Below are 19,318 nucleotides of genomic sequence, written 5' to 3' on the forward strand. Positions count from 1 at the left end.
TTGCTGCAGCATTTATAGAAGCTGACAAAAATTAAAAAATAAATGAAATAATATATTAATATTTGTCACTTATTTTATTTATTAATTATTAAAATCTTTATCTAACAATTATTGATTATTGGCACGACGATACCAGAAACGTGCACGGAAATCATCGGAGCAGGTGAGAAAAGCTGGCGCGTTGGGTGAATGGGTTATGTAGCGCACAGGTCCGTTGTGACCCAGAGAGTTGAGAGTGAGGCGACAGCCATTTCGTGAGTTCCACGAACATAAGGACGTGGTCGCTTCATCAGGGAACAGAACATAGTCCTCGGTGTGATTGAAAACAGCTTCCGCTTGATGCTCCTGCTTGCCGGTGGTGCCAGCGCCCGTATACGTTTGTATGGGTCGACTGGTACAAAGCTCCCACAGATATACAATCGAATCCATGCCAGATGAAAGCAAATACTAAAGGAAAGATGGTTATATAATATGATAGCAAATTATCTATGGCCGCATTATGAACTTACTTTTCCGTTTCGCGTAAACTGCAAGGAGCAAATGGCTGCTCCACTGTGCGCTTCAGCAATGGTATTGATGCAACGTCCGCTGATGCCATCCCAGATTTTTATGTCACCATCAAAGCTGCCTGTCGCATAGAGCTTTGCTGTGGGCGAATATTTGACGCAGGTGACGCCCGCCTTGTGCTGTTGCGATGGAATGGCGCTAACAAAGCACTGTGTTGTATGCACATCGTAAATACGCAGCACATGATGCTCTGTGCCAATTGCTATGTAGTCGCCAGTTGGATGAAAGGATACGCATAGTACTGGCTCGCAATCGGTGAGCACTTTGTGCGCCTTCTTCACTGACGGCTTGGCAATGTCGAAGAGTTTGACAGTACCATCGCGCGATGCTGATGCCAGAATGTGCTCCTTGGGATGAAACTCTAGATACGACACCTCATCTGTGTGATCGTAGAGCGTGCGTATTACTGGATGACCTTGTTGCTCACGTCCGGGCTCAATGTCCTCTGGAGCTGATTTTGCCAACATGCGCTCCACATCCAATATCTTAATACTGGCATCCACACTGCCCGTGGCGACCAAGGAACCATCAAAGCTGAAGGCACCGGCACGACAAGCCTGCTTATGTGAGGTCACATAAGCGGTTTCATAGGAATGCGGCTCGGGAGCCAATGCTGACGCTTCTGGCTCGAATTCTAGATCAATACCTGGCAGCACATCATCCGTGTTGGTTTTATCCTTATCAGACATTGACTGCATGCCAGAGATCATGACATGAAGCAGGCGCTCGCTTGGGGCACACTGATCAGCCTTGACTAGCATGGACAGCTCCATAGCAAATTTCTCCAAGCCATCGTACATTAACTGGCTGCACATGAAAAACATTAATAAGCAATGCGGCTTATAAGCAATCGGTTTAAGCTTACCTTATCATTAACCGGTATAATATTTCCCGGTTTTTAACCAAATTATTCGGATCCAAAATTTCGTCGCGCATCTTTCCTTATAAATATAAAATTAGTGATGAACGAAAATATCAAAACATCGCCATATCGACATTTGCCGGCGTTTGCTCGTCGTGCTTTTCGATTTCTATCGATATGTATTTCTAGATCACAAATTAAATATCGTGCCGCAATCCTAAATCCGATATCTAACTATTTCGATAGCCCACAGCTGCAACACGTGCAATTGTTTTGTTTTCATAGCGTTCAGTTTTAACAATTTAACAAACAAAAAATGAAAATTCGCAAGAATCATGTGCGTAAGCGTTACCGCTACAATGTCAATCGGAAAACAATGAATAAAACAAGGAAAAACACTGGAAAAATCAAGGAGTAAGTATGCTGCCACGCGACTGTTGACATTCAAAACTTTACATGCGCGCTTTACAGCCCAGAGATGAAGAAAATGTGGCTGGAAGGAAAACGCGTGGGCACCAATTTCAGTGAAATGGGCTTGGCCCGTGATCCAAACAAGGCGGTGGGCGTACCAAATTACAAACGCGAAAGGCTGGAGGCAGTTAAAATTGTAAATGGCTTTACTGAGGAGGCGTTAGACGACGACGAAATGGCCATTCTGGGTTCTAAGAAAGACAAAACAGAGACCCCCAAACCAAAGCGGGGGCACGTCGTTCAAGAGCTGGAGCAGATGGCAATTGATCGAAGAGCTGATCCAGAGTTCAGGTATGCATCTGGTGTAAAATATGGTACGCGCTGTACTATTTACCTTACATACCATATATTTATAGGTTACCAAAGGGAGTGGTAAAGGAACTGTCATATTTTCTTAATAAGCACAAGTTCAACTATAAGGCCATGGTGTCAGATCGTCGTAATCATGGTCAGTGGACGTGGAGGCAATTCCGCTTGAAAATACGCAGATTTATGTCTATACCAGAGCAATTTAATGAATACCTGGAGAAGAACAAACTTCCCATAAATGCTAAACCAGATTGGCCAGAATACGAGTCGGACAGTGAATGGAAATAACTGTCAATGTATAGAATATAGAATATAATATATATATAGAACAGATAACATATACAAAATTTTAAAAAAATAGTCAGACAGAGACGATTTTTTGTTTAGCCTATATTAAAGAAAATTACACTGACTAATTTAAACAGACTGTGAATATTTAATTTATACGGCGTTTTCCATAAATATCCTTTCATTATACAAAATTCAAGTGTCTAACCTTTCTGGCGTGTGCTAGACATAATTTTTAATATTTTAGTCAAGTAATTATACAAGCCCTCTAATTAAATTGAGTATGAGAATAATTAAGGTATGAGCTGTAATCAAGTGTATCTACCATCGCACTGCATACCAAAAATCGAACAGCTGACAGCCACATTTAGCTAACGGTAAGCTCTCGCATAATCTCTTCTTCTTGCTGCGCTAACCACACATGCATTGTGCTGTCAATTAGCATTGACTGTTAAAATTGCCCGCAATTTTCAATTTGCCATCCCATATCTATCCCTTGCCCCAGTGGGTTGGCTACTCTGTCTGTCATTCGCTGTTGCATCATCGTGCATCGGTTGTCGGGTTTCGGTCTCTTCGTCTACCGACTGGCTGCTTCTGCTGATTTCGGTCTTTCCGTTTTCTGGTTTCGAGGTAAGTGCACGTACAGAGGTCCGTGCAGCTTTCTTAAAATCCTTAAATAACGTTTTCACTAATAACCATCGATTAATAATTTGTGTGTTAAATGACTGAAAAGTGCTAGTGTTCATTCAAATGTTTATTATTGATGCGTATTTCGAGCCGTATCAAGAGTAAAAGGAAGCTTAAATTTCGTGCGTTTACCGGCCGGTGATTCGACTGTCAGGTTTTGCATAATACGTGTGTGCATGCTTGACTATGTTTGTATGTATGTATATAACGGTATCCGTGTTCATGCGTACAAATTGGATTATTAACAAAAATAACAAACATTGATATTATGGAATTTGCACAGCAAAATCAGTGAATAGAATTTTTCTACCTAACGGACATTTTTGCACACATATTTGTATGTACATTCATACATAAACATGTATATATGTACATACATATGTATTTGTATGCCCAGCGCTCTGGTAAATTCCAAAATGGCGGCCGTGCCTGTAGAAGTCTGCAGTTGCTCATGTATTTGTGTGTGTGTGTGTATGCTTGCTACACAGTTATGTTGCCAAATTTAAAGTGCTCCATACATACAAATATGTATGTATGTATGTGTATTTCTTGAGATTTGTGTGCAATTCCGTTACAGTACTGCTGGGTGAAAGAGACCGACTGCAAAGTATTTTTACATTTCCCTTTAAGGTTATTCTTCATCTTTTTTTTTTTTTTTAAATTTGCACTTGTGTGCCAATGAATATACACATGCACACATGTATGTACATACATGTGTCGTTAAAAATATCTAAAGAAAAAGCGCAAGTAAAAATTGTTTCTAGGCTAGAAAATAAATCACGCTAAAGAGCCAAAGCACACACACACACACCATCCGCATGTATGTATGCATATTTGTCTCCTTGTTGTTTTTGCAAGTTTATCCAAGACGACGCAGACCAACGGAAACGATGAGCAAGTGCAACCCGAAGCAGCGGCATTTATGGCTCTATATGCGTGTGCTAGTTGTGCATACATTCATATGTATGTAGTGTGTGTGTGTTTGTGTGCAATTTTTCACCCTTTCGACTCGTGAGCGGAGAAAAGAGCACACGAATGCCGCAAATGCCGGCGATGAGCAAAAGCTACAAATACCGTTGCAGTCGCTCTTTGCCACCAACATTGATTTTCACCACCTCTTCCCACTCCTTCTCCTACTTCACGCTGCCTCTTGAAATAAATTGAGTTATAATTGTTGTTAAATTATTCTTGTGCTACAACAAAGGTATTGTCAGTAGGAGCTATTCATGGGTTGCCACCTGTATTTTTTTTTTGCGGCAGCCCGTAGACTGGATATTATTGAAATGCCCCAGGTGGGCTGGTGGGCTTGGTGTGTTGTATTAGTGGGGCCTTTGGGGAGTGCATTCGGCAACGTCGCCGTTCGGCTCAGTCTCGCTTTTCAGCTCCAGAAGCTCTCGTCGTTTGTCTGGGTTCATTATTGATTTTTCGTTTCAACCATTGAGACTCTGCTTGCATACTTATTGTGTCCAGATTTTCCGCGATTGACTAACGTACAGACGTGTGTCGTCCTCAATTGGTAATATCTATATATGGAACTCATAAATAAATAATGTCACAAATATTAAAACATGCTCATTCAGTGTGCTTAGCATATAAAACTATAAATTTGATATTATTGTGAAATACTAGTTAATACAGCTCACCTGTCCTTTTTTTTCAGTGCATCGCCAATTGAAGCGTCTGTGAGCAGGAAGTTACATTTAAACCAATTTTCTGGTAAGTTTTACCTAGATTAATGTTTATTTTTGTAATTTTTGTCCATGTAGATATAATATACATATACACATTTACATAAATGTATAATGGTAAATACATATGTATATTTACTGGGCCGTCTTAAAAGCCGGTTAATTGTTCAGCACCTATTTCTGGTCTGTATTTTTTTTCATATTGCAACTTGTTCTATATGAAAAATACATTTTATTTTATAAAAGAAATTTATAATACAAATATTATTTTACTTAAAAAGCTCTTACAAAAAAATGATAAGATGATGTGCGATTTTTGTATAAATTTATTGGATCATTTGTCAAAAATTGTGTTTTCTAAAAAAAAATTATATTATTTTTTATTTAAGTTTTTAAAAGTAGAAGCTTTCAGAATATTTGTAGCTTTTTCTTAAGTACATAAATTAAATTAAAATGCAAAATTCAAGTGTCCTCTTTATCGAATATGCAGGAGCATAGCTGCAGCAGCGGCAGCATTTGTCTCTACACCGCGAACAGAGTCGCGCCCACTTTCACGCCCACACCTTAGCCATACTTATAAATAAATACATACATATGTATGTACATGCGTTTATACATATGCAGGTCCTGGCTATGCTCATTCGTGTTCTTATAGCACACGCCTTTGCTTTTTCTCTCTCCCACACTCTCTCTGTCTTTCTCTGTTTCTCTATGACACCTACGCTCCAAATTTGATATATATGTACATGAGTCTACATATTTATATATGTGTATGTCGTTTGCCATGCAGGTTGTATCAAAAACTACAAAAACTAAAAAAGGAAGGAAAAATAAGATTTTTGAAACTTAGAGACTCCAGAGATTTATCGCGTCGTTGATTACGTAGCAGCACCATGGGCAAGGAGAAGATTCATATTAACATCGTTGTGATTGGCCACGTAGATTCGGGCAAGTCGACCACCACTGGACATTTGATTTACAAATGCGGCGGAATCGATAAGCGTACAATTGAGAAGTTCGAGAAGGAGGCCCAGGAGATGGGAAAGGGCTCGTTCAAGTATGCCTGGGTGCTCGACAAACTGAAGGCTGAGCGCGAGCGCGGCATCACCATTGATATTGCCTTGTGGAAATTCGAGACGGCTAAGTATTATGTGACCATCATTGATGCGCCCGGTCACAGGGATTTCATCAAGAACATGATTACCGGCACTTCGCAAGCCGATTGTGCTGTGCTGATTGTAGCTGCCGGCACTGGTGAATTTGAGGCTGGCATCTCGAAGAACGGCCAGACGCGTGAGCATGCGCTGTTGGCCTTCACGTTGGGCGTTAAGCAGCTGATTGTGGGCGTCAACAAGATGGATTCGACGGAGCCACCCTATAGCGAGACACGCTATGAGGAAATCAAAAAGGAAGTCTCCTCGTACATCAAGAAGATTGGCTACAATCCGGCATCGGTCGCGTTTGTGCCCATTTCGGGCTGGCATGGGGATAACATGCTTGAGGCATCCGAGAAGATGCCCTGGTTCAAGGGCTGGACCGTCGAACGCAAGGAGGGCAAGACGGAGGGCAAGTGCTTGATTGACGCGCTGGACGCGATTATGCCGCCCCAGCGGCCCACTGACAAACCGCTGCGCCTGCCTCTGCAGGATGTCTACAAGATCGGTGGCATAGGCACAGTACCAGTTGGTCGTGTGGAGACTGGAGTTCTCAAGCCAGGTGAGAAAATCATTCAAATTAATTTATAATTTCATAGACTTATACTTTTGCTGTTCGGTTTCAGGCATGGTGGTAAACTTTGCTCCTGTTAATCTGGTTACTGAAGTCAAGTCCGTGGAGATGCATCACGAGGCATTGACCGAGGCTATGCCGGGCGACAATGTCGGCTTCAATGTTAAGAACGTCTCGGTTAAGGAGTTGCGTCGTGGCTACGTGGCTGGCGATTCGAAGAACAATCCACCACGAGGCGCGGCCGATTTTACTGCTCAGGTGGGTGTTGATTTGATTGAGATTGGAACAGAAATTGAATTCATTCATTTGTAATAATAAATTCTTTTTTCTGTACAGGTAATTGTGCTCAATCATCCTGGGCAGATTGCCAATGGGTATACCCCTGTATTGGATTGCCACACGGCACATATCGCATGCAAGTTTTCTGAGATCAAGGAGAAGTGCGATCGTCGTACGGGCAAGACCACCGAGACCGAACCGAAGGCCATCAAATCTGGCGATGCGGCCATCATATTGCTGGTACCCACTAAGCCGTTGTGCGTCGAAAGCTTCCAAGAATTTCCGCCGCTGGGACGATTCGCAGTGCGCGATATGCGTCAAACTGTAGCGGTCGGTGTCATCAAATCGGTGAACTTTAAAGAAACGACCTCGGGCAAAGTAACAAAAGCCGCTGAGAAGGCACAGAAGAAGAAATAACTAGGGTGTCAGCAGACTTGTAATTCAAATAACAACATAAACAATAACAACAACCAAAACAACAACACTCAAACACTCAAACAGCAAACGGCAAAAGCAACAACACACTTAAAATTTATAGTATCTACTCATCATAGACGAGCAAAACCGATGCAAGGGCTTGGCACAAAGTCCATGGCGTATAAAACTTCATCGACTACAACTATTAACCACTGCATTCATATATTATATAAACTTGAAGAACTATTGCAATTTATTACAAGCACACACACAATTAGTAGTGAGGCAATGCCAGAAACAATGGTTCGAGCCAACTTCGCTGTACGTAACGAGGCCCAGACGAATGGACACATTGGTCACCTAGAATCATTTCCCCACGCGTACGCAAAATCTATCGCCATCATATTCATAATTATCATATACTCTAGCTATCTAAACTTGTTTCGCCACCGCAAATCGTTTCGCAGGAAACAGTCCCACATTCAGCATCATAATAATGATCGGAATCTATTCGCCACTGGAGTTTGCTGCTAGCCCGGCACCCTCTATACACCACCCTCTCTACTTGCTCCTCATTTATCACATACGCCATAATTTCAATCAATGGATTTTAAACACTTTTTATACTTTTGATAAGTCAGTCGGAGGCATTCGATTTAAAATCTATATATTATAAAAGTAATTTTCAGAATATAGTTTTAAACCACTCTGCATCTTACCAACCTTAAAACTTAAAAAAAAAAAAAAACAAAAAAACAAAAAAACAAAAAAATTAAGACTACATTCGCAATGAATTCAAAATTTTTCCCAGAAGAAAACAAAACAAAAAAGACAAATGCTTAAGAAGTATTACAAAAATAATATTCATAAATACATAATCATGTGCGGTTTTGTAAACATTCTAAATGTTCTATTGAGCCTCATTTGGCATTTTGCATACTCTAATCAAATGTTTCTCATAAACGATTAACCACATAACAAGCATATGCGTACTTACATACATAGTGCATTCATTGTCGTTACTATGAAACTTATAATTGTAACCCTCAACAGAAAACAATTCATGGATACAGAAAATGTTGCTTAATAAACAAACATAAAATGATCTTTTAATGTATGAATTGAGAAAATAAAAATAAAGAATGCTTAACCGTAAAATACAACAAAGAATACATAGTTTTTATTTTATTTCCTATTTTTTGAGCTGTAGCTTAAATGAAAGAATACTTGTTAGTTATCGCAGGGTATTACAAAGTCTGTTCAGCGGTGTACCCGTAGTCGAATCTATTGCACGAACATGTGTTCACTTCACGAACTGAGCTTATTTCATAGCCGATTGATTTTCGGAACTGGAACTCGTGAATTTAGTGAATAGTGTGGCAACTCTGTCATCTGACTCACAGGCGGCATTTATAAACAACAAAGCAGCAAAGCTCAACCGGCTGTGCTGAAAATTTCGATAAATTAAATTAAATAAAAAATTCGAAGGCTACATTTTATATTGACAACAATATAGCATTTATAGCTGTACGAGTACTTAGAAATCAATATAATCACAGATATGGCTGATCCACGCTTAAGGCAGCTAGTTATAAAAACGGGTGTTGTCAAGCGCCTGGCAAAGGAGAAGACTGTTTATGAGAAGGAAGTGAAAACAGAGTTTGCTCGTCTTGATAAATTCAAAACAGACGGCGCTGATGAACATGTACTACGCAAGCAAGAAGAGGTGATACAGGAATGTCAGATGATGTTACCAGACTCAAAGCGAAGGTGAGTCATTAAAATACACCATTCAGCTTTAGTCAATACTAAATATGCTTTAATTTTCATAGGCTACAAAAGGAATTTGAACTGTTGCAAAAATTTCTGCAGGATGAGCAGGATCTCAAAGAAACAGAGGAATACACAAAGGCAGCCGAGATGTTAAGTGAGGCAGAAGCTATTCTTAAAGCATAGACCATCAGCTGCTCCGATGCCGCCAACCACATTCTTCCCTGTATTTGCTTTTTACTAAGCTACCCACTCTTAATATATTTATATGTATTTTGCAACGTTAACCAACACTAATATCAAATATGCCGCAAGGCCTCAAACTAAGCGAAATAAAGGCAAAAGTTAATAATGTCATTGACAATTTACAATTATTGGAAGCGGCAAGCAATGCGTCACCAAACGGTTTCGATTTGGAGCAATCTCGCCAATTGGAAAGACAAACCACAAATTTATTAGCGGAACTATCAGAAATACCCTGCGAGAAACTAGCTCGGACTCAATTGCAGCGTAAACAAAGACGCCAAAGGACCAAAAAGAAGCTCAAGCGGCAAATAAAGCTCAATAGGCCCATTTCCAAATCAGCTAAAGTAACCGAATCACTACCCACAGTGAATGCCGCCGATGAGGAAAACTTGAAAGCTCCTAAGCAAGCCGAACATATAACGCTAAAAAAACATCACGATTCGTCCAACATTCTGTACACATTAGACTTGCTGGAGAGATTGTACAAGGCGCGTGGCGGCAAGGGCAACTTGAGTGAAAAACTAGTCAGAATGCGAACAGTTTGGCGGCGTGTGCAGCAGGAGAGCATTAATGCGATCAATCAAGAAATGCCCACCAACTGTGAGGCGCAATGGTCCAAAGCTATATTTGGAATCTCTTCAGTACTCTTAAAACAGGGATCATTAAAGAGTCGACGCAATATACATAATCCGCAATTTGTGGAATGGCGGTAAGCTTGCTTATTAGCTTCAGATGGTCACCTTAATATATAAATTCATTTTGCAGTGCAATATGGGACTCGTATATAAGCTCAGGCAAAGTTGGCAGCAGCATACCACACGGATGGGTATTGCCTGGGGAAAAGCCATCAGCTGATTGGGCCAAATACTTGTGCGAATAAAATATGAACAAATATTAATATGTATATAATGTGGAATTTTTATTCTTTAAAAGAACTGCATTAGGCCCTAGTGAGTAGCAAACAGATTGCATTTGGAATCTATTCGTAAATCCAGTCCTTGGCTGCTGGGGTCCAGGTGACAAGCTCCTTTTCGTTGAACCAGAGAGCGATCTCCTTTTCGGCTGATTCAACAGCGTCGGAGCCGTGGATGATATTGCGGCCGACTTGAATACAGAAATCACCACGGATGGTGCCGGGCAAGGAGTCAGCTGGGTTGGTAGCGCCCAACATTTGACGGCCGGTCTTGACCACATTTAAACCCTCCCACACCATGGGAACCACTGGACCGGAGCTCATGTAGTTGACCAAACCGGGGAAGAAGGGACGGGCAGACAGATCAGCATAATGCTTCTCCAACAATTCTTTTTGAGCCTGTAATCAAATATGATGAACAAATTAATATCATACTAATGGATATCTAACATCCTCATGACCTCTAAAATTATATGCGTATATAGAATATAACCTCAACCGGTCATTTTCAATATTAGCAAGGGTAACCCGTTCGCGTGTTGAGGTTAAACACGAATACTGAACACGCGTACTTATTGATTTCTTAATTCAATTAGGCTGCCGGCTTTACTCACCCACATGAACTTCATTGCTACCAATTTGAAGCCCTTCTGCTCAAAACGCTCGATGATTTTGCCGACAAGTCCTCTTTGGACTCCATCGGGCTTCACCATGATGAAAGTGCGTTCCTTGTTGGCGGCCATTGCGTATGAGAATAGGGAATAAAATGCCAAGAGCGAACCAATCATCAGTGTTGAGTTTTTCATTGGTGAAGTGTGCCCATATTGGGAAAACATGAATATACCAAACAACTAGTGTAAGCAAAAGTTTATATTATTTAAATTTGTATTAAAGTTAATTAAAGCTATAGCTATTACATAATAGTATAATTATACTGGTCATTAAATATAATATAGCTAATGTAAATTATTTTATTACTTGATTTTGAGCGCATGGAACTTGTTCAATTGAGTATATCGGTAGCTCTTATTTATTGTGAACATTTCACCCATCTCTATCGTAAACTCAAATTTCCAAAAAAATAATTTTAAGTGATTTTATTTAGAATGGTAAATATTTTAAATATTAAGTAATTATATTAAACTAAATGACATTATTCTTTAGTTTTCATTGTTGCACAAAGAGGAGAATGCACATGACAACGCGCTATGGGCATGCGCCTGGGGACGCGTCCCAGAGCCGGCAACTGAAGATGTCAGCGCCGTACAAGAGGAAGAGAATCCATTTAATTTTGAGAAAAAGGAGAAGAAACCAACGGATTTCATAGTGACCGGGGGTCTGGACGATCTGGTCAAAGTATGGGATATACGTGAAGATAACACCTTGGAACTACGACACAAGTTAAAAGGTCATGCCCTTGGTGTGGTCTCTGTTGCCGTGAGCTCCGATGGTCAAAGTATGAAGCGCTAGCTCATTTAATTATTATTTAAGCTTTAATTCAGAAAATATGATTTGACAGCCATTGCCAGCAGCTCGCTCGACTCTAGCATGTGCCTGTGGGATGCCAAAACGGGCGATAAGAAACATATGCTAACATTTGGCCCCGTAGATTTGTGGACAGTAGGCTTTTCGCCATGCAACAAGTATGTCATATCTGGCCTTAACGATGGCAAGATTTCAATGTACAGCGTGGAGACTGGTAAAACGGAACAGGTGCTGGACGCCCAGAATGGCAAATACACGTTAAGCATTGCATATGTGGGTAACAGAGATATTTCAGAATTGTACAGAAATTAAATTATTCCAAATTGTAGAGTCCTGATGGTAAATACATTGCAAACGGTGCAATCGATGGCATCATTACCATATTCGATGTGGCTGCTGGCAAAGTGGCCCAGACTCTGGAGGGTCATGCCATGCCTGTACGCAGTCTCTGCTTCTCGCCAAACTCACAAATGCTGCTCACGGGTTCTGACGATGGACACATGAAGCTCTACGATGTGTAAGTTGTCGGCTTTTAGTAAATCAGAGTTTATTGAATATCTATTTAAAATTCTAGTGCACATTCCGATGTGGTAGGCACACTGTCTGGCCACGCCTCTTGGGTGCTGTGTGTATCCTTTTCGGAGGATGGCAAACACTTTGCCAGCTCGTCTAGTGATCGCAGCGTTAAAATCTGGGATACATCGGAGCGCAAATGTATTCATACCTTTACCGAGCACTCAGACCAAGTGTGGGGTGTACGGTACAGCCCGAGCAACGATAAAGTAATATCTGCTTCAGAAGACAAGTCATTGAACATATATTACTGTCCACCGAATGCTATCGTGTGATACAGAAAAAGCGTCAATGCAATTTGTACAATAAAATATAGGTTTAATTTAATAACAAGCATTTTAACTATGGAGACTGTCGATTCAATCGCTACATAAATTTTGCTATTTTATTCTGTACTTGGCTTTTCTTGAATCTGTTTTTGAGTAGATTGCGTCAACAATTTGTCCTTATACTTTTGGTCAGGTATATGGATGTTAAACGTCTTGAAGTAGTACAGAATATTTGCTGTAAGTTAAATCAATTAGCTTTATATTTAAGATTAAGATATTTAAACCTACCAACATGCGGCTCCTTTAGCTTGTATTGATCTGCTATTTTACTGGCCGTCCACTCTTCGGAGTCTTGCTGATGGTCGTTGATAAACTGCATCGCCTGTCGTAAAGTGCAACGTCCACTTGATACTTTCGTTGGTTCCATGTAGCCATACTCAAAGTCAGTCGGCGTGGTTCTGTCCAATGGTAGCGGTCTGTCAGCTCCTTGGCGTTGCACTACTCGTTGAATCTGAATACAGTATTTGGATTATAATTAATATATTTCGCGATATATTTGCCTCTCGTTTAACCCACAAATTGATCCTTTGATGTTACATAAACATCTTTTAGTCGTGTATCTAAGCTGGCGTCCTTTGTGTTTAGTTTGCTCACGAAGTCGGGATCCACTAAAATTCCAAGCAATAAAGCAATATTAGTAAAACCTTTTATTACAGCTGCATAAACAGCTTACACTCTAAAGTTCTTTCCATGTCACGCAGATTCGACTCGTATTTTGGTGCCGGTGTGGGCTTCTCGCGTTCCAGTACGCGATGTGCCCGATTCTCCACATTAAATCGATTGGCCTTGCGAGCCACCATAGACATGACTTTTCCCATTTCGTGTTTGTTTTTATTTTAATTAACAATTATACTAAAATTATCGACTTATTGCCACAACAATCAAGCATTGAGAAATTGGTTGCAATTTGTAAACATAACCAACAAAAGCAGTGCTGTAAAACAGGCAAAGACAGTGCTGTACAATGACTTCGAGCAGTGAATGCTGTAAACATAAACAAACCATTTGTACACCGCAGAGAAGAGCTACTATTACTTATTATTTAATTTATAAAACAGAAAAGTTAACAAAATGATGTCCCTGCGTCGCAGCTTCACGCTGTGCAACGCGAGAAATATTCAACGGCTGAGCATCTGCTATCAAAGCACCAAATCCAAGCGGGCCGTGCAGGCGGAGCGGGTTGCACGTTATAGCGGCGAATTTCCAGAGAAGCTGCTGAGCAAGAAGCAGAAAAGCGTTTCTCACATGTATGTGGCCAACGCGCAAATAGCCGAACAGATCAACGATTATTTGGAGCCGCATCTGCGGCAAACCAAATGTGATACTGTAATGGAGCTGAATCCCGGACCGGGTCATTTCACGCGGCATTTACTCGATCGGGAAACACAGTTTCGTAAGATCATTCTGATGGAAACAATGGAATACTTTATGCCGCGACTACAGGAACTGCATGCATTGTATCCGGATCGCGTGAAGGTCCGTTATGGTGATTTTATTGCTCTATGGAAGCTGGCTTATATGGATAAAATAGATAGTGGGACACGTCTGCTCGATATGTTAAGCGATGTGCCCCGAACCTCATTCAACGACGGTAAGAGATTTCGATTAGACTAATACATTGCAAATATATATAAATCTTGCTCCCTCTGCAGATATTAATATGCTGGTTTTCGGTGCCGTGGGTTCATATGCGTTCTTCAAGCATCTGATCAATTCGCTGATATTCCAGATGAGCCTCTACAACTTGGGTCGCTGTGAGATGATTCTAGCAATGCCGCCGCCCATTTATATTGTGAGTATATACGATCTCCATATTGATTTCATTTGCTTATTAAATTTCCTATTACAGCACCTGACTTGCTCGAACAAGATCGGTTATCTAATCTATCGCTCAGCCTCGGTGCTATTTCAAATACTGTTTGAGCATCGTTTTATAGCCAAGGTTCCTCGCGAGACTTTCCTGCCCGTGCAGGCCGACTATAATCTGTCTAAAAGCAGTAAGTTGGCCAAGGTCAAGTCAATCAATCCGGAGTATTTGTATTTGGTTAAATTTGTGCCTCGTCGTAATCTGCATGAAATATGTCCAGTTCAAGATCTACCTGCCCTATGGTTTTTTATAAAGCAAAATTTCGTCAGTCGACGGAATCGTATCATACCTAATCTGGAGTAAGTAATCTGGAAAGCATTGGCACGTTGTGTACTTACTAGTTAAATGTCTTTTAGAAAATGGGTACCTGGCTGTGGACCAAGGCTGATAATCAATCAAAATGCTCCAGAAAGAGTCAGGCCCATTTACGAAGATGAATCTGTCAAGCGTTTGCCTCCCTTTTCGATGCAGAGTACCACCATGAGTACACGAGACTATTATCCCGGCATTAATATATATACGCAGTTTGGCGACCTGACACCAAGTCAAATGCTCACGTTATTTGCACAATTTCGCCAATGGCCTGAATATAGCGAGAGTTCGTTCCTTGCTTCCATGGAGAATACATTGCTAAAGATGGAGTCGGTAAACGATGAACAAGGCATAGAGGATGGTGTTAATCTAGTCGAAGAGGATGACATTAGCACCGAAGGTGTGGATGAAGTACTTGAGGCCACCGGCGAGCCAGCTCCAGAGCCACCAAAGACTCGTAGGAAAACTAAATCAACAACTTAAATTCTATAACAGCTGGATTTACACATGTACATATTTAAGTAGTTGTTATTGTTGCTTTAAGCTAAAATGTTTTAAATTCATGTTGAGTATTTTCTTGACCTGACCCACTTTCATGGAGTAGCCGTGCAGCGCCCTTGAGCAAATAGCCGGCTTCCGCGCCCACATTTCTTCGCCAAGTCAATGTGGTATTCTGGCGGAGCAACTGAATTGTTGGACTCGTCTAAGGATATGCGCGTTTCCAGCTGAGTCGAGAGCTGCACACAATCCACCATGAGAGTTCTTGGATTAACGCCCAGCACATAGGTGTATTCCTTTTTGGGACAGGGATTTTTACTTTGATTCATGCTGCCGAACTCGAAGCATGTGTCGCGTATCAGAAAATGGCCATCCTGCCGACATGGATTATTAACGCATTCGGGTATAACTTTCTCTTTGTACAATACTAATATCTGGCTATCGTTACATGGCCCTTGCCTATATGCTGGATAACAGGCATCGCTTTCTGGATGATAAAGAGCCGCTGGTCATGTAAAATACACATTTTATATAATTGTTATTAATATTATGTCATCGCTATATTAATGGACACATACCTGGTGCGCAATCGCATATCCAGTCATTAAGCTGATCTCCAGGGTACAGAAGCTGGTAGCGGGCGCAGCGAGCGGGCGAGTATAGCGGCTTGCGACCCTAGAGTAAGAGGCAGAGAGAGAGGGAGAGAGAGTGTGTGTTGAGTCTAAATCTCATTTGTTTGATGCTAGTTTTATTTGTCTTATCAGCTGTTGAGGTCTTGTTGGATCGCTTACCTCCAGATTACTTTTCTGCTTATCGATGTCAGCATCCTCTACATAAGCAACTTGAGCACAGCTTAATCCAATGATAACCGTGAATAAGCTAAAAAATAACACAAAGTGCCACTGGAACATGTTCGTTTTTATTTTAACTTTTTATGCAAATTAAAATGCCTCTGTTAATGAGCTTTGGCGCGAACGCTTTATGAAACCTCGAACTTTGGTAAAATTTCGAATCCGACGTCCATTCGCAACAGCACAATGCATAACACTGAGTTGAGGCTGGGGAGCACAGAGAAATAGCTCCAAAGCTGAGCTCCATTCATTCAGTACTCACTCAATACACATGTTAAAGATAATGTTAAAGAGTTATTACTCGCGAGAGTTGACAGCCTACTGTATAGAATTACGCACCGCTAGCAAAATTAAAACCATACGGACAAGTTCAGTTTGTATAAAAATACCACAATATTATTTTGAAATAATCGCTAAATTTTTTATATTTTTTCAATCCCCTTCAATTAACAATAATGCGGTGTATCTAAACAAATTCCAAAAAAAGGCTGTCATTCGGTGTGGTAGCATACTTGGCAACTCTGTCATTATACCTTCAGCTGTATCTTTGTATACATATCAATAACACAGAAAGCAGCAGAAAAATCTAAAAGTTTTATTTTTCCAACGTTCAAACATACACAAACTATACTGAATATCCGCAAAAATGGATGATGAAGAGACTGCAGGTAGGTAAAGAGAAATTTGAAGTAGTTAAGGAAACTTATAAATGTGAATTTGCTCAATGCGCAGAAATCGATGAGACCAGCTCATCCAGCAGAAACACAAATACAAATGCAAATGCTATGGCAACGGTAACGGAAACTGCAGCAGAAATGCATGTTGAGTTAGAACAAGGCGAGGAAATTCCACAAGGCAGCGGAAACGGAGGTGGAACTGGGGCTGGGGATGGAACTAGGGCTGAAGCTGGAGCTAGTGCAATACATGCCGAGACAACGGCGCATGTGAGTAGTCGTGCGAGGCTTGAGAATATGATTGAGGAAGTGGATAATATGTTCGAGGAGGTGAGTGAGCTGATGGTCGATGTCACAGAGCTAATGCGCCGCGCCAACCAACTAAGGGAAGATGCTGGAACGGGTGCAGTTCCGCAAAATCCAACTGTGGCCACAAACACAACTCCTCCCGCTGAGATTGAAGAGGAGGCGGAGGGACCGGAACAGCAAGCAGAACAGGCCTTGGTGAACAATGACAGTCCAAGTCGGGCTAGCATGAGCTCTAGGCACAGCGGGAGTGATATGTCCCTGGACAGTCCAGGCAGTGAAGGTTAGTCGGATGTCATTACAAGACAAAATCTAATTGTATTTCCTATTAAACATTGATACAGATGACTCGGATGCGGAGGCAGTGCCACGTTGGATGATACCGGCGAATCGTGTCCGCTCAGCGGTGGATATGTTGGTGTCGCAGGCTCGTAATCGTGATGGAGGTATTGCAACACTGTTGCGACGTGAAAACTTTTTACAGCGCGTGCGTAGCATGGTTTTTAGCCAGGATCGCATTCGTGGCAGGGCGAGCGATGATGCTAACAACGCTGATGTGATCAATACTGTTCCAGATGATACATCCGAAGCATCGCCGCCGCCACCCTTGGACGTTGACATGGAAGAGGGAGTACGTTTTGACACAAATCTGCCGGCAGAACATTCATATTTCGGTACGAATCTGAATCGTGTTCCCGGCGTGGACTACTTGGAAGTGGGCAGCACACATCGTATGCTGATATTCATGCACCAGCATATACTCTTCCCTGGCGAGGTGCTGCCCTTCATGATCGACGGCAACATTATTGACGAAGAAATCGAAGATACCGGACGAGATGGTGTGATCTTCGGCGTTGGCTTTCCGCTGATGCAGCCGCCTGACGACAACCCCCACAAGCTCTACGGCGTCACCTGTCAGATCTATGAGAAAGGCGAGAGTGGACGCCAGCATGTGTTTTACAAGTCACGCGCCTTGCAACGCATCGTCATCAACTGCGATGATATACAAGGGTGAGAATAATAGGCAAATGTTGGAGCTAGGTATATTTTCTTGTTAATCTTCACATTTCTACTTTAGGCCGCCCCAGTACATTGCAAGGAATCCGACAATGAAGTGTTATAGCAAGGTTAAAATATTGCCAGAGTACTTTCTGCCCGAGCCGCTCAAATGCATTGATATGGGCTCCTTGAATCGTTTTCGTGATATACCATCCATGCAGGATAAATTTCGTCGTTTTCAACTAACCACAACGCCCTGGCCTGTCGAGGCTTGTGGAGAATACTCATTTGAACACATTGTGGAGAAGGCACGTCAAAAGCTGGAGATACATAAAATAGATACCATGCCAAAGTGCCCCATACAATTGTCGTTTTGGCTTGTGCGCAATTTGCATCTCACAGAAAAAATGATGCGCTTGACGTTTCTCACAGATTCTGTAAATATAAGACTGCAGATTATTGGCACCACCTTGAAGCACGAGTCGCTCTTCTATTGCCGTTACTGCAACAGTAGTCTGGCCTATTGCTCCGATCTATTTGCCATGTCTAAGCATGGCGTACAAACACAATATTGCAATTCAGGTTAGCTAATATATCGATGGATGTATCTGTAATTGATGTGTTTTACTTTAATTCCAGCTGGATATATACATGAGACAAACACAGTGTATAGGGTCATCGCGCATGCAATTGGTTATAGCGGAGAGCCATCCACCGAGTTTAGTTGGTTCCCCGGCTACCAGTGGCATATTATTATATGCAAGTTTTGTGCACAACATGTGGGCTGGGAGTTTAAGGCAGTTGAACCCAATTTGGCCCCCAAAGTGTTCTTTGGTCTGGCTGGATCCAGCGTTCGCATTGGTAAAGCCAGCGAACGTACCCCAACGCATGGTAGCAGATTTGTTGTACGCAATTTATTACGCCTTGTTTCTAGAGAACTGGAATGAGACTGGCGGCTGGTGAAACGTATTGGCAGCTTCTGTGGTTGCTGTTGTCGTCGTCGTCGACGATCTGATGGACCCGCATAATCTCTAAAGCTAAAATGTAGAGCATTCAAGTTCGTTTCACTATCTCGTCTAAATACTTATACATTAGGAATGCAAAAGTCATTGTCTTCAGTAATGGACAGGATTGTACACGTGCAAACATTAAGATTGATTTACCAACTTATATTAAAGCTAATTCATATTTAAGACATT

General features: G+C 41.5%; 11 protein-coding genes across 19 annotated transcripts; 7 read left to right on the plus strand and 4 right to left on the minus strand.

Annotated features, from left to right (window-relative positions):
* Positions 1–55: 55 nt before the first annotated feature.
* On the minus strand, positions 56–1,593 carry CstF50 (cleavage stimulation factor subunit 1 Cst50). Its single transcript, XM_018017862.2, has 3 exons — positions 1,433–1,593; positions 510–1,374; positions 56–447 (listed from the first exon to the last, which is right to left on the minus strand). Exons 1-3 carry the CDS (start codon positions 1,501–1,503, stop codon positions 109–111), a joined length of 1,275 nt encoding a protein of 424 aa, XP_017873351.1. The 5' UTR covers positions 1,504–1,593; the 3' UTR covers positions 56–108.
* A 23-nt stretch (positions 1,594–1,616) lies between these two features.
* Positions 1,617–2,631, plus strand: LOC108620862 (nucleolar protein 16). The gene is made up of 3 exons (XM_018017864.2): positions 1,617–1,843; positions 1,901–2,191; positions 2,257–2,631. Exons 1-3 carry the CDS (start codon positions 1,746–1,748, stop codon positions 2,495–2,497), a joined length of 630 nt encoding a protein of 209 aa, XP_017873353.1. The 5' UTR covers positions 1,617–1,745; the 3' UTR covers positions 2,498–2,631.
* Positions 2,632–2,726: 95 nt separating this feature from the next.
* eEF1alpha2 (eukaryotic translation elongation factor 1 alpha 2) lies at positions 2,727–8,466 on the plus strand. Of its 4 annotated transcripts, none has more exons than XM_089461839.1 (5): positions 2,727–2,874; positions 4,845–4,900; positions 5,663–6,588; positions 6,653–6,858; positions 6,937–8,466. In XM_089461839.1, exons 3-5 carry the CDS (start codon positions 5,766–5,768, stop codon positions 7,294–7,296), a joined length of 1,389 nt encoding a protein of 462 aa, XP_089317965.1. In that variant the 5' UTR covers positions 2,727–2,874; positions 4,845–4,900; positions 5,663–5,765; the 3' UTR covers positions 7,297–8,466. The 4 variants fall into 4 exon arrangements, with proteins under 4 accessions (XP_089317965.1, XP_089317963.1, XP_089317964.1 ...); XM_089461837.1 differs by lacking the exon at positions 2,727–2,874 and adding an exon at positions 2,995–3,127; XM_089461838.1 differs by lacking the exon at positions 2,727–2,874 and adding an exon at positions 3,182–3,380.
* A 212-nt stretch (positions 8,467–8,678) lies between these two features.
* On the plus strand, positions 8,679–9,423 carry Tbca (Tubulin binding cofactor A). Its single transcript, XM_018017874.2, has 2 exons — positions 8,679–9,066; positions 9,129–9,423. Exons 1-2 carry the CDS (start codon positions 8,858–8,860, stop codon positions 9,250–9,252), a joined length of 333 nt encoding a protein of 110 aa, XP_017873363.1. The 5' UTR covers positions 8,679–8,857; the 3' UTR covers positions 9,253–9,423.
* On the plus strand, positions 9,372–10,992 carry LOC108613838 (uncharacterized). The gene is made up of 2 exons (XM_018007627.2): positions 9,372–10,021; positions 10,078–10,992. Exons 1-2 carry the CDS (start codon positions 9,372–9,374, stop codon positions 10,190–10,192), a joined length of 765 nt encoding a protein of 254 aa, XP_017863116.1. The 3' UTR covers positions 10,193–10,992.
* awd (nucleoside diphosphate kinase) lies at positions 10,207–11,043 on the minus strand. The gene is made up of 2 exons (XM_018017867.2): positions 10,840–11,043; positions 10,207–10,624 (listed from the first exon to the last, which is right to left on the minus strand). Exons 1-2 carry the CDS (start codon positions 11,029–11,031, stop codon positions 10,292–10,294), a joined length of 525 nt encoding a protein of 174 aa, XP_017873356.2. The 5' UTR covers positions 11,032–11,043; the 3' UTR covers positions 10,207–10,291.
* A 134-nt stretch (positions 11,044–11,177) lies between these two features.
* LOC108620861 (WD repeat-containing protein SL1-17) lies at positions 11,178–12,678 on the plus strand. The gene is made up of 5 exons (XM_018017863.2): positions 11,178–11,334; positions 11,390–11,681; positions 11,745–11,983; positions 12,040–12,227; positions 12,285–12,678. The coding sequence occupies exons 1-5, from the start codon at positions 11,332–11,334 to the stop codon at positions 12,556–12,558; spliced, it is 996 nt and encodes a 331-aa protein (XP_017873352.1). The 5' UTR covers positions 11,178–11,331; the 3' UTR covers positions 12,559–12,678.
* On the minus strand, positions 12,578–13,430 carry LOC108620864 (NADH dehydrogenase [ubiquinone] 1 alpha subcomplex assembly factor 4). Its single transcript, XM_018017866.2, has 4 exons — positions 13,286–13,430; positions 13,129–13,220; positions 12,841–13,063; positions 12,578–12,787 (listed from the first exon to the last, which is right to left on the minus strand). The coding sequence occupies exons 1-4, from the start codon at positions 13,428–13,430 to the stop codon at positions 12,669–12,671; spliced, it is 579 nt and encodes a 192-aa protein (XP_017873355.1). The 3' UTR covers positions 12,578–12,668.
* Positions 13,431–13,683: 253 nt separating this feature from the next.
* mtTFB2 (mitochondrial transcription factor B2) lies at positions 13,684–15,354 on the plus strand. Its single transcript, XM_018017858.2, has 4 exons — positions 13,684–14,203; positions 14,265–14,404; positions 14,462–14,778; positions 14,836–15,354. Exons 1-4 carry the CDS (start codon positions 13,684–13,686, stop codon positions 15,272–15,274), a joined length of 1,416 nt encoding a protein of 471 aa, XP_017873347.1. The 3' UTR covers positions 15,275–15,354.
* LOC108620863 (uncharacterized) lies at positions 15,292–16,443 on the minus strand. Of its 2 annotated transcripts, XM_089461842.1 has the most exons (4): positions 16,278–16,443; positions 16,081–16,191; positions 15,868–15,964; positions 15,292–15,794 (listed from the first exon to the last, which is right to left on the minus strand). In XM_089461842.1, exons 1-4 carry the CDS (start codon positions 16,389–16,391, stop codon positions 15,385–15,387), a joined length of 732 nt encoding a protein of 243 aa, XP_089317968.1. In that variant the 5' UTR covers positions 16,392–16,443; the 3' UTR covers positions 15,292–15,384. The 2 variants fall into 2 exon arrangements, with proteins under 2 accessions (XP_089317968.1, XP_017873354.1); XM_018017865.2 differs by having other exon boundaries at positions 16,081–16,357.
* On the plus strand, positions 16,429–19,312 carry ohgt (E3 ubiquitin ligase component cereblon). 5 transcript variants are annotated; one of them, XM_089461836.1, is made up of 6 exons: positions 16,429–16,808; positions 16,873–17,403; positions 17,465–18,131; positions 18,199–18,701; positions 18,759–18,980; positions 19,054–19,312. In XM_089461836.1, exons 1-6 carry the CDS (start codon positions 16,787–16,789, stop codon positions 19,080–19,082), a joined length of 1,974 nt encoding a protein of 657 aa, XP_089317962.1. In that variant the 5' UTR covers positions 16,429–16,786; the 3' UTR covers positions 19,083–19,312. The 5 variants fall into 5 exon arrangements, with proteins under 5 accessions (XP_089317962.1, XP_017873346.1, XP_017873345.1 ...); XM_018017857.2 differs by having other exon boundaries at positions 17,465–17,566; positions 17,696–18,131; positions 18,759–19,312; XM_018017856.2 differs by having other exon boundaries at positions 16,873–17,084; positions 17,145–17,403; positions 18,759–19,312.
* The last annotated feature ends 6 nt before the right edge of the window (positions 19,313–19,318 follow it).

Source organism: Drosophila arizonae, chromosome 2 (assembly GCF_054131065.1).
Source record: "Drosophila arizonae isolate 15081-1271.41 chromosome 2, UAZ_ARI_1.0, whole genome shotgun sequence".
In the NCBI taxonomy this organism is placed as follows: Eukaryota; Metazoa; Arthropoda; class Insecta; order Diptera; family Drosophilidae; genus Drosophila; species Drosophila arizonae.